The 12,243-nt window shown below is 43.4% G+C and overlaps 1 protein-coding gene and 1 long non-coding RNA gene across 12 annotated transcripts in view; one reads left to right on the forward strand and one right to left on the reverse strand.

Annotated features, from left to right (window-relative positions):
- Positions 1-12,243, reverse strand: part of LOC127534113 (dedicator of cytokinesis protein 3-like) — a 65,863-nt gene that overhangs the window by 11,172 nt on the left and 42,448 nt on the right. For both annotated transcript variants that reach the window (XM_051948541.1, XM_051948542.1), the window contains exons 2-3: positions 5,490-5,573; positions 1,706-1,746 (exon numbers count right to left, since the gene is read on the reverse strand). In XM_051948541.1, coding sequence (XP_051804501.1) covers positions 1,706-1,746; positions 5,490-5,573 — 125 coding nt within the window. The remainder of the gene's footprint in view (positions 1-1,705; positions 1,747-5,489; positions 5,574-12,243) is intronic.
- On the forward strand, positions 739-1,664 carry LOC127534114 (uncharacterized). Of its 10 annotated transcripts, XR_007942080.1 has the most exons (5): positions 739-867; positions 964-1,065; positions 1,162-1,297; positions 1,459-1,526; positions 1,558-1,614. It is a non-coding gene; the product is annotated as an uncharacterized LOC127534114 (long non-coding RNA). The 10 variants fall into 10 exon arrangements; XR_007942079.1 differs by having other exon boundaries at positions 899-1,031; positions 1,425-1,664; XR_007942074.1 differs by having other exon boundaries at positions 899-1,065; positions 1,425-1,661.

The following is a 12,243-nucleotide window of genomic DNA, read 5'->3' on the forward strand; positions in this document are numbered from 1 at the left end:
CCTCCAAAATGTTACATAAAATGACCACAATGCTTCCAAAACAACCACAAAAGGACAGAAAAGACAAAAATGTGACGTAAAACGACTACAAAAAGATGAACACCACTAAACTGACGCAAAAGGTGTAAATCAACCGAACGTTCCACAAAACAATCCCAAAGTGACATAAAACGACTAAAACTTGATCCTTTCATCTGTTCATCTTTTCATCCATTCATTCTTTCATCCTTTCACTTTTTCATCCTTTCACTTTTTCATCCATTCATATGTTCATCCGTTCATATGTTCATCCGTTCATATGTTCATCCGTTCATCTTTCTACTTCACAGACTCAATAGAAAATAAAAACCATCAGATCTGAACTCTTCAAGGTCAGATAGACGAGGTTTCTGCTGAAGTCTTTACAAAACATTCTCTCCTGTTGTTGCAGATTTAAAACACTTTAATAGGATTAAATATCAGGTTTTTACTGACGAGTCTCACTTTTTATTCCACAGTTGAGTCATAATCTGCTCTGATGGTTCAGTCTGGAAGAAATCACTGAAACGTCAAATTATTTAAAATCACGTCTTAATTACTGAGCTGCTCCAAAGCTGACAAGTCGAGTTCTTTCCTTTAGAACAATCAAGAAATAAAACTTTAGAAAGACTCGATCAGAAAAACTTGAAAACTCAGACCAGCTGTGATTCCAGTCAGTCTAACTGATGAACATGGTTCTAAATGATCTGCAGGTCTAGAAGGAGTCACAGTACCACTAATCAGGAGGTCCAGAAGGAGTCATAGTACCACTAATCAGGAGGTCTAGAAGGAGTCATAGTTCCACTAATCAGGAGGTCTAGAAGGAGTCATAGTTCCACTAATCAGGAGGTCTAGAAGGAGTCATAGTACCACTAATCAGGTCTAGAAGGAGTCATAGTTCCACTAATCAGGAGGTCTAGAAGGAGTCATAGTTCCACTAATCAGGTCTAGAAGGAGTCATAGTTCCACTAATCAGGAGGTCTAGAAGGAGTCATAGTTCCACTAATCAGGAGGTCTAGAAGGAGTCATAGTACCACTAATCAGGAGGTCTAGAAGGAGTCATAGTACCACTAATCAGGTCTAGAAGGAGTCATAGTTCCACTAATCAGGAGGTCTAGAAGGAGTCATAGTACCACTAATCAGGTCTAGAAGGAGTCATAGTTCCACTAATCAGGAGGTCTAGAAGGAGTCATAGTTCCACTAATCAGGAGGTCCAGAAGGAGTCATAGTTCCACTAATCAGGAGGTCTAGAAGGAGTCATAGTACCACTAATCAGGAGGTCTAGAAGGAGTCATAGTACCACAAATCAGGTCTAGAAGGAGTCATAGTTCCACTAATCAGGTCTAGAAGGAGTCATAGTACCACTAATCAGGAGGTCTAGAAGGAGTCATAGTACCACTAATCAGGTCTAGAAGGAGTCATAGTTCCACTAATCAGGAGGTCTAGAAGGAGTCATAGTTCCACTAATCAGGAGGTCTAGAAGGAGTCATAGTACCACTAATCAGGAGGTCTAGAAGGAGTCATAGTTCCACTAATCAGGTCTAGAAGGAGTCATAGTACCACTAATCAGGAGGTCTAGAAGGAGTCATAGTACCACAAATCAGGTCTAGAAGGAGTCATAGTTCCACTAATCAGGTCTAGAAGGAGTCATAGTTCCACAGCAGAATGAATGAATCAGGAGACTCACCTTAACGTTTGGCCTCCTGGTGGAGAATCCTCTGTACCAACCTGAAGGAAACACAAACATCAGTTAGATTCAACAGAAAAGAACTTTCATCTGGAACGTTTCCAACAACGAGAACGTTCATCTTACAGAGCAGAGAACAGAAACAAAGTGAAGACAGATCGTTTGGTTTTCATCAGTTACAACTCCAGCCAGAAATGATCCTGATCTGATTAGTAGATCAGCTGATTTATCTCCAGGTGTTTCCTTCAGAGACTGAAATGTGGAGATGAGGTTCATTTGTTAATTATTTCAAAAGGAGCATCTTCATTTGTTTAAAATAAAAAGACAAACACATTTTCCAAATCCAGCCTCATGTAGCATCAGGGAACAAATGATTCTTTCTAAACAAATCAACAAGAAAAGATGAAAATCTGGAATCAAGTGGAGCAAAGAGGAGCAGAATACTTCAGAGTTCAAAACTGTAGAAATAAATGTGTGTAGTAATTATTATGTATGTTGTTAGTAGTAAAATATTTGTCCTTTTAGCTGGTTTAGCAGCATCATGATGTGAAGCACGGTGGAGGCAGCATCATGACGTGAAGCACGGTGGAGGCAGCATCATGACGTGAAGCACGGTGGAGGCAGCATCATGACGTGAAGCACGGTGGAGGCAGCATCATGACGTGAAGCACGGTGGAGGCAGCATCATGACGTGAAGCACGGTGGAGGCAGCATCATGACGTGAAGCACGGTGGAGGCAGCATCATGACGTGAAGCACGGTGGAGGCAGCATCATGACGTGAAGCACGGTGGAGGCAGCATCATGACGTGAAGCACGGTGGAGGCAGCATCATGACGTGAAGCACGGTGGAGGCAGCATCATGACGTGAAGCATGGTGGAGGCAGCATCATGATGATTACTGATAACATCCAGTAAAGGAGGATGATATAAACTTGTAGTAAATGTATATTTGAGAATGACATTTAAACAGTAAAGTCTGAATCATGTTTACTGTTTATTAACCTCATTATGTGTATTCTAGTGAATCAAACATCATTTATGCTAACAATAAATATCTGTAATATTTCTATATATAAAACAGTTTACAGCAGGTCATGTGAGAGCAGATTAGCTTCATGCTACATGCTGTTCGTACGAATGTTTTTCAGCAGAAACAGTCTAAAGGCTCCATCAGCTTCATGGTGGATCATCACAGCTCAGACCTCCATGTTTGTAGTCCAGTACAAACAGAAGCGGTACTTTAACCCTAACCCTGACCTACTGGAGGCTTCATGTGCGTGACACTGAAGCTGTTTCCACATGGACGGGTCTTCATCTGATGTCTCCACGGACCAGAAAGCTGTCATGGACTCGACCTGAAGTAAAAAGTGACTCGACTCCAGGGATGAATATGTAGAAGCAGGACATCATCGGTCTCCATCCAGGTGGAAATAAAAACATCTCCCGGCTGACTGAAGCTACAGAGATGTTCATTTCTATCAAACCATGTCTTTTATGACTTTGACCTTCTGAGACGATCCGTTAGACTTTAATCCGACTGAACAGATTTTATCTGAAGCAACAAAACGTTAAGTTTGTTCCTAAAGACAAAACATTCTTTAAAAGGTTCAGAAAAGAAACAGATTCTCAGTCTGACCAATAACCAGAGACGTAGTTTGATGCTGTGTGAGGAAGTTCAGAAATCAGTTTAAAGGATTAAAGTTCATCAACAGTCTGAGGTCGGTTCAGTCTGTTTGTTTACAAGAATCTAAAAATCAGTAAAAACTTTAAAATGTGTAAACACTTTAAAGTTACAGTTTTACTAATTAAATCATTATTGTCCAGATAGTTGCCATTATTGTCTCTGTTGTTCCAGTTTTTGACCATTACTGTATCCTACTATGTTCCTCTAATGTATGTTTTCTTGCTGCCAGACTTCCACCCCTTTTCTACTGATTTTTAAATATTTTTTACAGTGTTTATGTGTCCTGTTTGTACAGTTAGTCTGCTGAGTCATTTTCTTATTCTTTATCTTTTTATGGGTCCAGAACCTTAGAACCTCAGCTGATCGTCTTTATAAAGCGCATTCCATTATCATACATCCACTGTGTGTGTGCAGTACCTCTGTCTGCCAGAAGGGGGAGCCAGCAGGTCCAACACTCCAGTGAAGCAAACTCTAACCAGACCTGACGCTTCACGTTAACTTTCATCTTCTCTTGTTGCCAAACCCATTATTTTTCTCTGCAGTTTTCCATAATCGGATCTAAATATGGAGATGGGCTTTAATTGGCTAATTAATAACCAATCAGCTCTCATTTATCAGCGTCGTTAGGACGGCTGTGTTTATCCCCTCGCCTCTCGTCTAAATGCTAATCAGGCAGCAGCGTTTGTTTGGGTTGAAAGCAGGACGTGTGCTGAGTGAGTTTACATCAGCCACGATTTAGTGTGTTTCTGTTCGGATTTTAGGTCTATTTCTAATGATTTTAGGTCTATTTGTAATGATTTTAGGTCTATTTGTGAGGATTTTGTTTCTCTCTGTTGTGATTTTAGATCCATTTAAGGAAATTTTTAGTTTCTTTGTAGCGGTTTTGTGTCTTCCTGGTGATTTTTCATTTTTTTGTGGCTAATTTAGGTGGTTTTGTGTGTTTCTGTGATGACCTTGAATGTTTTTGTGGCGATTTTGTGTCTTTCTGTGGCGATTTTGTGTCTTTCTGTGGCGATTTTGTGTCTTTCTGTGGCGATTTTGTGTCTTTCTGTGGTGATTATGTGTGTTTTTGTGGTGATTTTGGGTCTTTTTGTGGTGATTTTGTGTATTTTTGCCCTCTCCATTGACATAAAACATCCGACAGGGTTTCATGGATGCATCTGTGCTCCTAATTTGTTCATTTTGTCCCACAGCCTTTATCTGGAGAACGGTAATCATCTCACTAAGTGGTGATTAGAATAACCACTTTATACCGTCATCAAAATAATCCCCGATAACAAAACAGGTCTGAGTGGAGGGCAGAACTCAAGGAGCCACTCCACCACAAACAGACTGAAGATCAGCACAAAAAGATGTAAAATCACCACAAAAAGACACTAAATCAACACAAAAAAGATGCAAAATCACCACAAAAAGAAACAAAAGAGTAGAGAGGAAAAGTCTGCAGAGGCTTTAAAAATGTTATCATAATCAAACTGAGTCCAAATTTGTCCAAAATAATTTAGAGAAATTGTCAAAAATTACTTTTTTTTTTCACAAAATCCCTTTGACATGTTCATAATGATAGAAAACTTGTATGAATGATGATAAATGGTCCAAAACACTTTAAAAAAATGCCTGAGAAATATTTTTAAACGGCTTAAAATGATCCTAAGAATAAAATCAAAGCTTCTGGATGAATAAATAAACGCTGCATGGCTCAGAAATGACTTTTCTGTGGAAAAATCATCCAGTTTGATCTAAACTCTGAGCAGCTTAAAGGTTAAAGTTCAGTCAAATTTAAAAATTAGAAGTACAGGACCTGATCTGAGACTTCATCAGTTTCACACCAAAGCAGCTGAAAACCTGATTTCAGACTCTGAGCAGCAGAATTCTGGAGGATCGTTAATTCGTATGGAAACATTTTCTTCCTCTGTGGTGTTTTTACTGTTGCTGTAAAACTCTGATTTGTCAGAGAATCCCTCTGAACCTATTTGGTCATTTGTACCTTTCCTCAAGTTTTTACTTCCAGTATTTAAGGGTTTTGAAGCCAACCTTCAGGATCTTTGGAGGACACTTTTGGTGTTTTCTGGAGCTTCGGGGACGTTCCTCAGTCTTACCTTCACATTTCTCCAGGATGTGAACCGTCTCTCCGACCTCCAGAGCCAAACCATGAACCACCGAGCCTCGGAAGCTGCAGATCACTGAAGGAAAGAAGTGGAAAAGAGAGGAAACATGAGGATCTAGTGGAACAAAACATCTTCAACAGGTCGTTTTTAAGGAAGAAGTTTTTACCCAACAAAGTTTAACCGGATTTATGCTTGAAGGAAACTCATTTTATTAAAGATTTATTAATCAGAAGGAGAATATTTACCTCTGAGATGTGTCAAAACGTAAATATAAACTGGTAGAAAATGGAAAAACTGAGTTATAACTGAACTTAGAGCAGCTGTTTTAAGGCACTGCTAGTCTATTATGGACCCCTCCATCCACCCCGACCTCCTCCCTGTATAAAAACCATCAGACTTCATCCTAATGCAGCCACTAGGGGGCGCTCTACCACCTTAACGTGTGCTGTTTGGGGAACATTCATAAAAGTAGAGATGCTAAACGTCGCTAAAACATTAAAACCGTTCAAAGACTTCAGATGAACATCTCAGGGAGAACGTTCACATTTCTTTCTACTAATAAAACACCGATCCAGCCTGAACAAACATTAGTCCAACCAATGATTATCAGGCTCAGATAAACTCAGGAAGCACTGCCAATAAAACTGAGTAATATAAAGAACAATCATCTGTGTGAGTCTAAAAAGACTTTAGAATCTAAAAGACGTCAAAAGACTTCTGTGAAGATTACAGCAAACAAATGGTTAAAATTCAAGACAAACAGACCTAAAAGTAGAACATAGAAAGTCAGAAGAGCAGAAATGGAGCTTTGCAAAGGAGGGAAGACGAGGCCGAGTGTTTTCAGAGGTCAGAGATGTGCGCTGGCCGGAGGGAAGAAGCTTCTCTGGCTCTGTGATGCTGACCTGCTGTTTACAGCTCCATTAGCTAAAAAAAACACAACCAGGACTTTAAGGTCGATTTAAAGTGGAGATGGAAAAAGTTTCTCAAACTAAAATGCTTCCAGATCCTCCTAGGAAAGAATCAACCTGCAGATTCCAGGTCCTCTGAAGTCAGAGTTCAGATGTTACTGAAGGACGTTTCATCAGTGAAGCGGCACCACGACAAAGACTGACGTGGAGGTTAATGACCTCCAACTGGTTCAGCCGATCAGGACAGACTGGGAGGTCGATGCTCGTTTTAAAGTAAAATTAACAGATGTCTAGAAATAAAAGAGCCTGAATGAATGAGAGTCTGGGCAGCAGTAAATTTAGCTGAGCAAATATGAGAAAAACTGATCGATTTCCGTCAAATAAGTCGAAATAAGTGGCAGGAAAACCTCTTACTAGTTTTCAGTGTTCAGCTGATAAAAAAAGTTTCATTTGAAGAGGCTGTTTAAACATATATAATATCTGTAGAATTAAAAGACACTAAATGACAGAAAATGTGGAAAAATGAGACAAAACAACACAAACCAGACACAAAGATGTCACAGAAAGACACTAAATGGAATAAAATGGACAGAAAACGACAAAAAACTAAATGAAACCAGCCACAAATTAAAGAACGTATGTTGGATTTTTTTGTATTTGCTCAAACATAATAGATTTTATACAAGTCAGATGTTTAGAAATAACACTAACAGAACAATTTCTGTCAAATAAGGAAAAACGTGGCAGGAAATGGAGACGACACGCCAAAAATGAGACGACAAGAAAAATGACACAAAGGTGTCACAAAAAGACACTAAATGACATAAAATAGACAGAAAATGTGGAAAAAAGACGCAAAACAACAAAAAACAAGATAAATAAGACAAATAACAGCCTGTATGTCGGTTTTCTTTGTATTTTCTCAGACCTAACAGACTTTCTATCGATCAGAAATAAAGGAAATGAGACGGACGGGGTGAAATGAGGACTTAGCAGACAGATGTTTGTTGCGGTTGTGATCCAGTAGAACTCTGGTTTTATGTTAAACATGTAAAACCACAGCCTGGAGGTTCTTCTTAAACACACTTTGTCCATCTCTGTTTTCTGTTTCTATAAAATGTGGCTGAAGACTGAACATCAGTTTGTTCTGATCTGAAGGAGACAAAGACGACTTTCTGAACATTTAAACACCGCTCTGTGGTTCTGGAAGTCCACAGAAATCCTCGAGTTCATGAGGTCTGTGGAGCGTTTCCTCAGGAGAGTCAGACTCATCCCAGTCTGATCTGCAGTGGATGAAGCAGGAAAATCACAACAGAATAACAGAAATAAACACATTTCTATGTTTTCTTTGGAACTGATGGTGTAGGGTTTTAGTTTATGATCAAAATGACAAAAGTCAGACAAAGGAAGATTAAAAACAACAAAAACAAGACAAAATATTACAAAAATGAGACACAATGTGATGGAAAATGGAAAAACAACAAAAGAGAGAAAAAGATGAAATGACAAAAAACAAGTGAGACAAAAAGGAAACAAAATGAGAGAAACAAAAGAAGAAAAACATTAAAGAAATGACAAAAAAACAAAATATTACAAAGATGAGACAAAACAACAAAAAATGGACAAACGACAAAAGAGAGACAAAAAGACAAAATATTACAAAGATGAGGCACAAAATGACAAAACTGAGAAAAAAAATGGCAAAAACAATGACACAAAACAAAAAAGTTAAAAAAGACATAAAAAATGGACAAATGACAAAAACAAGACAAAACATTACACAAACTGACAAAAGTCAGATAAAAAAACAACAGACAACAACAAAAGCATACAAAATATTACAAAGATAAGAAAACGACCAAAGAGCAATCTGCTATTTTACTTTCTGATCCAAACAACTTGTCATGGTCTAGAAATGATTTTAAATTTATAGTTCTACTAATTTACAATCTGCAGTTAATGTCTTCTCTGGAATTTTTACACTTTGATTGGACCCTCTGGAGGACCACTTTTGGTCCACAGGCCTCATGTTGAACCCTCTGGAGGACCACTTTTGGTCCACGGGCCTCATGTTGGACCCTCTGGAGGACCACTTTTGGTCCACAGGCCTCATGTTGAACCCTCTGGAGGACCACTTTTGGACCACGGGCCTCATGTTGGACCCTCTGGAGGACCACTTTTGGCCCACGGGCCTCATGTTGGACCCTCTGGAGGACCACTTTTGGTCCACAGGCCTCATGTTGAACCCTCTGGAGGACCACTTTTGGACCACGGGCCTCATGTTGGACCCTCTGGAGGACCACTTTTGGCCCACGGGCCTCATGTTGGACCCTCTGGAGGACCACTTTTGGACCACGGGCCTCATGTTGGACCCTCTGGAGGACCACTTTTGGACCACGGGCCTCATGTTGGACCCTCTGGAGGACCACTTTTGGCCCACGGGCCTCATGTTGGACCCTCTGGAGGACCACTTTTGGACCACGGGCCTCATGTTGGACCCTCTGGAGGACCACTTTTGGACCACGGGCCTCATGTTGGACCCTCTGGAGGACCACTTTTGGCCCACGGGCCTCATGTTGGACCCTCTGGAGGACCACTTTTGGTCCACGGGCCTCATGTTGGACCCTCTGGAGGACCACTTTTGGACCACGGGCCTCATGTTGGACCCTCTGGAGGACCGCTTTTGGACCACGGGCCTCATGTTGGACCCTCTGGAGGACCGCTTTTGGACCACGGGCCTCATGTTGGACCCTCTGGAGGACCACTTTTGGACCACGGGCCTCATGTTGGACCCTCTGGAGGACCGCTTTTGGCCCACGGGCCTCATGTTGGACCCTCTGGAGGACCACTTTTGGACCACGGGCCTCATGTTGGACCCTCTGGAGGACCACTTTTGGACCACAGGCCTCATGTTGGACCCTCTGGAGGACCACGGGCCTCATGTTGGACCCTCTGGAGGACCACGGGCCTCATGTTGGACCCTCTGGAGGACCACTTTTGGTCCACGGGCCTCATGTTGGACCCTCTGGAGGACCTCTTTTGGACCACGGGCCTCATGTTGGACCCTCTGGAGGACCACTTTTGGTCCACGGGCCTCATGTTGGACCCTCTGGAGGACCACTTTTGGACCACGGGCCTCATGTTGGACCCTCTGGAGGACCTCTTTTGGACCACGGGCCTCATGTTGGACCCTCTGGAGGACCACTTTTGGACCACGGGCCTCATGTTGGACCCTCTGGAGGACCACTTTTGGACCACGGGCCTCATGTTGGACCCTCTGGAGGACCACTTTTGGTCCACGGGCCTCATGTTGGACCCTCTGGAGGACCACTTTTGGACCACGGGCCTCATGTTGGACCCTCTGGAGGACCACTTTTGGTCCACAGGCCTCATGTTGGACCCTCTGGAGGACCACTTTTGGACCACGGGCCTCATGTTGGACCCTCTGGAGGACCACTTTTGGTCCACAGGCCTCATGTTGGACCCTCTGGAGGACCACTTTTGGTCCACGGGCCTCATGTTGGACCCTCTGGAGGACCACTTTTGGACCACGGGCCTCATGTTGGACCCTCTGGAGGACCACTTTTGGACCACGGGCCTCATGTTGGACCCTCTGGAGGACCACTTTTGGACCACGGGCCTCATGTTGGACCCTCTGGAGGACCACTTTTGGACCACGGGCCTCATGTTGGACCCTCTGGAGGACCACTTTTGGTCCACAGGCCTCATGTTGGACCCTCTGGAGGACCACTTTTGGTCCACGGGCCTCATGTTGGACCCTCTGGAGGACCACTTTTGGACCACGGGCCTCATGTTGGACCCTCTGGAGGACCACTTTTGGACCACGGGCCTCATGTTGGACCCTCTGGAGGACCACTTTTGGACCACGGGCCTCATGTTGGACCCTCTGGAGGACCACTTTTGGACCACGGGCCTCATGTTGGACCCTCTGGAGGACCACTTTTGGACCACGGGCCTCATGTTGGACCCTCTGGAGGACCACTTTTGGTCCACGGGCCTCATGTTGGACCCTCTGGAGGACCACTTTTGGCCCACGGGCCTCATGTTGGACCCTCTGGAGGACCACTTTTGGTCCACAGGCCTCATGTTGGACCCTCTGGAGGACCACTTTTGGTCCACAGGCCTCATGTTGGACCCTCTGGAGGACCACTTTTGGACCACGGGCCTCATGTTGGACCCTCTGGAGGACCACTTTTGGTCCACAGGCCTCATGTTGGACCCTCTGGAGGACCACTTTTGGTCCACAGGCCTCATGTTGGACCCTCTGGAGGACCACTTTTGGACCACGGGCCTCATGTTGGACCCTCTGGAGGACCACTTTTGGTCCACAGGCCTCATGTTGGACCCTCTGGAGGACCACTTTTGGTCCACGGGCCTCATGTTGGACCCTCTGGAGGACCACTTTTGGACCACGGGCCTCATGTTGGACCCTCTGGAGGACCACTTTTGGTCCACAGGCCTCATGTTGGACCCTCTGGAGGACCACTTTTGGTCCACAGGCCTCATGTTGGACCCTCTGGAGGACCGCTTTTGGTCCACAGGCCTCATGTTGGACCCTCTGGAGGACCACTTTTGGTCCACGGGCCTCATGTTGGACCCTCTGGAGGACCACTTTTGGTCCACGGGCCTCATGTTGGACCCTCTGGAGGACCGCTTTTGGTCCACAGGCCTCATGTTGGACCCTCTGGAGGACCACTTTTGGACCACGGGCCTCATGTTGGACACCCCTGGTTTCCTCCATCAAACATCTCCTCTGTCTATCTCATCTTCACCAACAGACTTCACACTTTGATGCATTGAAGTAGATTTTTCCAGAGTGCTGCAGGTGATTTTAAAGGTGAGAATAAACACAGAAACGAATATGGGTCTGAAAATGAAGGAAACAGGAAGTTAAGGTTTCATCAGCTAATATAAAACTGATTCATGAGACATGGAGCTTTAGGAGCTCTCAGAAACCAACACCTACGAGAATGTAGACAAGAAACCTGGATTCTAACGTGGAAACGAGTCCATGAGCAGATTATTATGACCTGCAGTTAAATTTTACTGAACGCTCTGTTTCAGGATTTACCTCCAGTCAGACCAGCATTCTACAGAATAAAGTCTCATTTATTAATAAAACTGAAGGAGCTGAACCAAACAGCTGCAGACCAGAAAGCACAATGACTGAACGATAAATCTGAATAAAATACGAATGATGTTAAAACAGTCAAAGAATGGTCCTGATGGCTCATCGTCACGGTTCCCTTCAGCCACACGTTCCATTTCATCTCCTGGAGGTTCTTTTTTCCTCCTCGTCCTCCCACCGCTCCTCTAACAGCAGAGTTCAGAGTTTAATCGTGATCACAGGTCCTTCTGTTTCCAGCTCACGACTGCACAGATCAGAAAGCAGCTCTGTGTGTTTAGGAGATATTTATGAGACACGGCGGTGTAGAATTAGCACCGACACTCATAAATACAGTTAAAATGTTATCTATGATTTATCTGCTGCTGATAACATCTTAGAAACCATCCAATGTGCTGCTGCTGATAATCATCTCAAACAAACACTTCTGAAGAGACGTTTAATAAAGAAAGCAGCTGATAGAGAATACTAAAGAGGCTCCCACTGACGCCATGACAACGGCAGCAAAGACGTAAAACTACATCAGTTCAGCTGCAAACCAGATGAGTTTCTATTTACAGTCCTGCAGAAATCTCACCGTTCAAGGTTTAGTATGATGCGTTCAAAGACCCAGCGAGGAGATATTGATGAAAACGTTCCATATTTACGCCTCATCCTGCAGAAAACTGCAGCAGCTCAGAATCCAGACCCT

The sequence above is a fragment of the Acanthochromis polyacanthus genome, chromosome 5 (assembly GCF_021347895.1).
Source record: "Acanthochromis polyacanthus isolate Apoly-LR-REF ecotype Palm Island chromosome 5, KAUST_Apoly_ChrSc, whole genome shotgun sequence".
NCBI lineage: Eukaryota > Metazoa > Chordata > Actinopteri > Pomacentridae > Acanthochromis > Acanthochromis polyacanthus.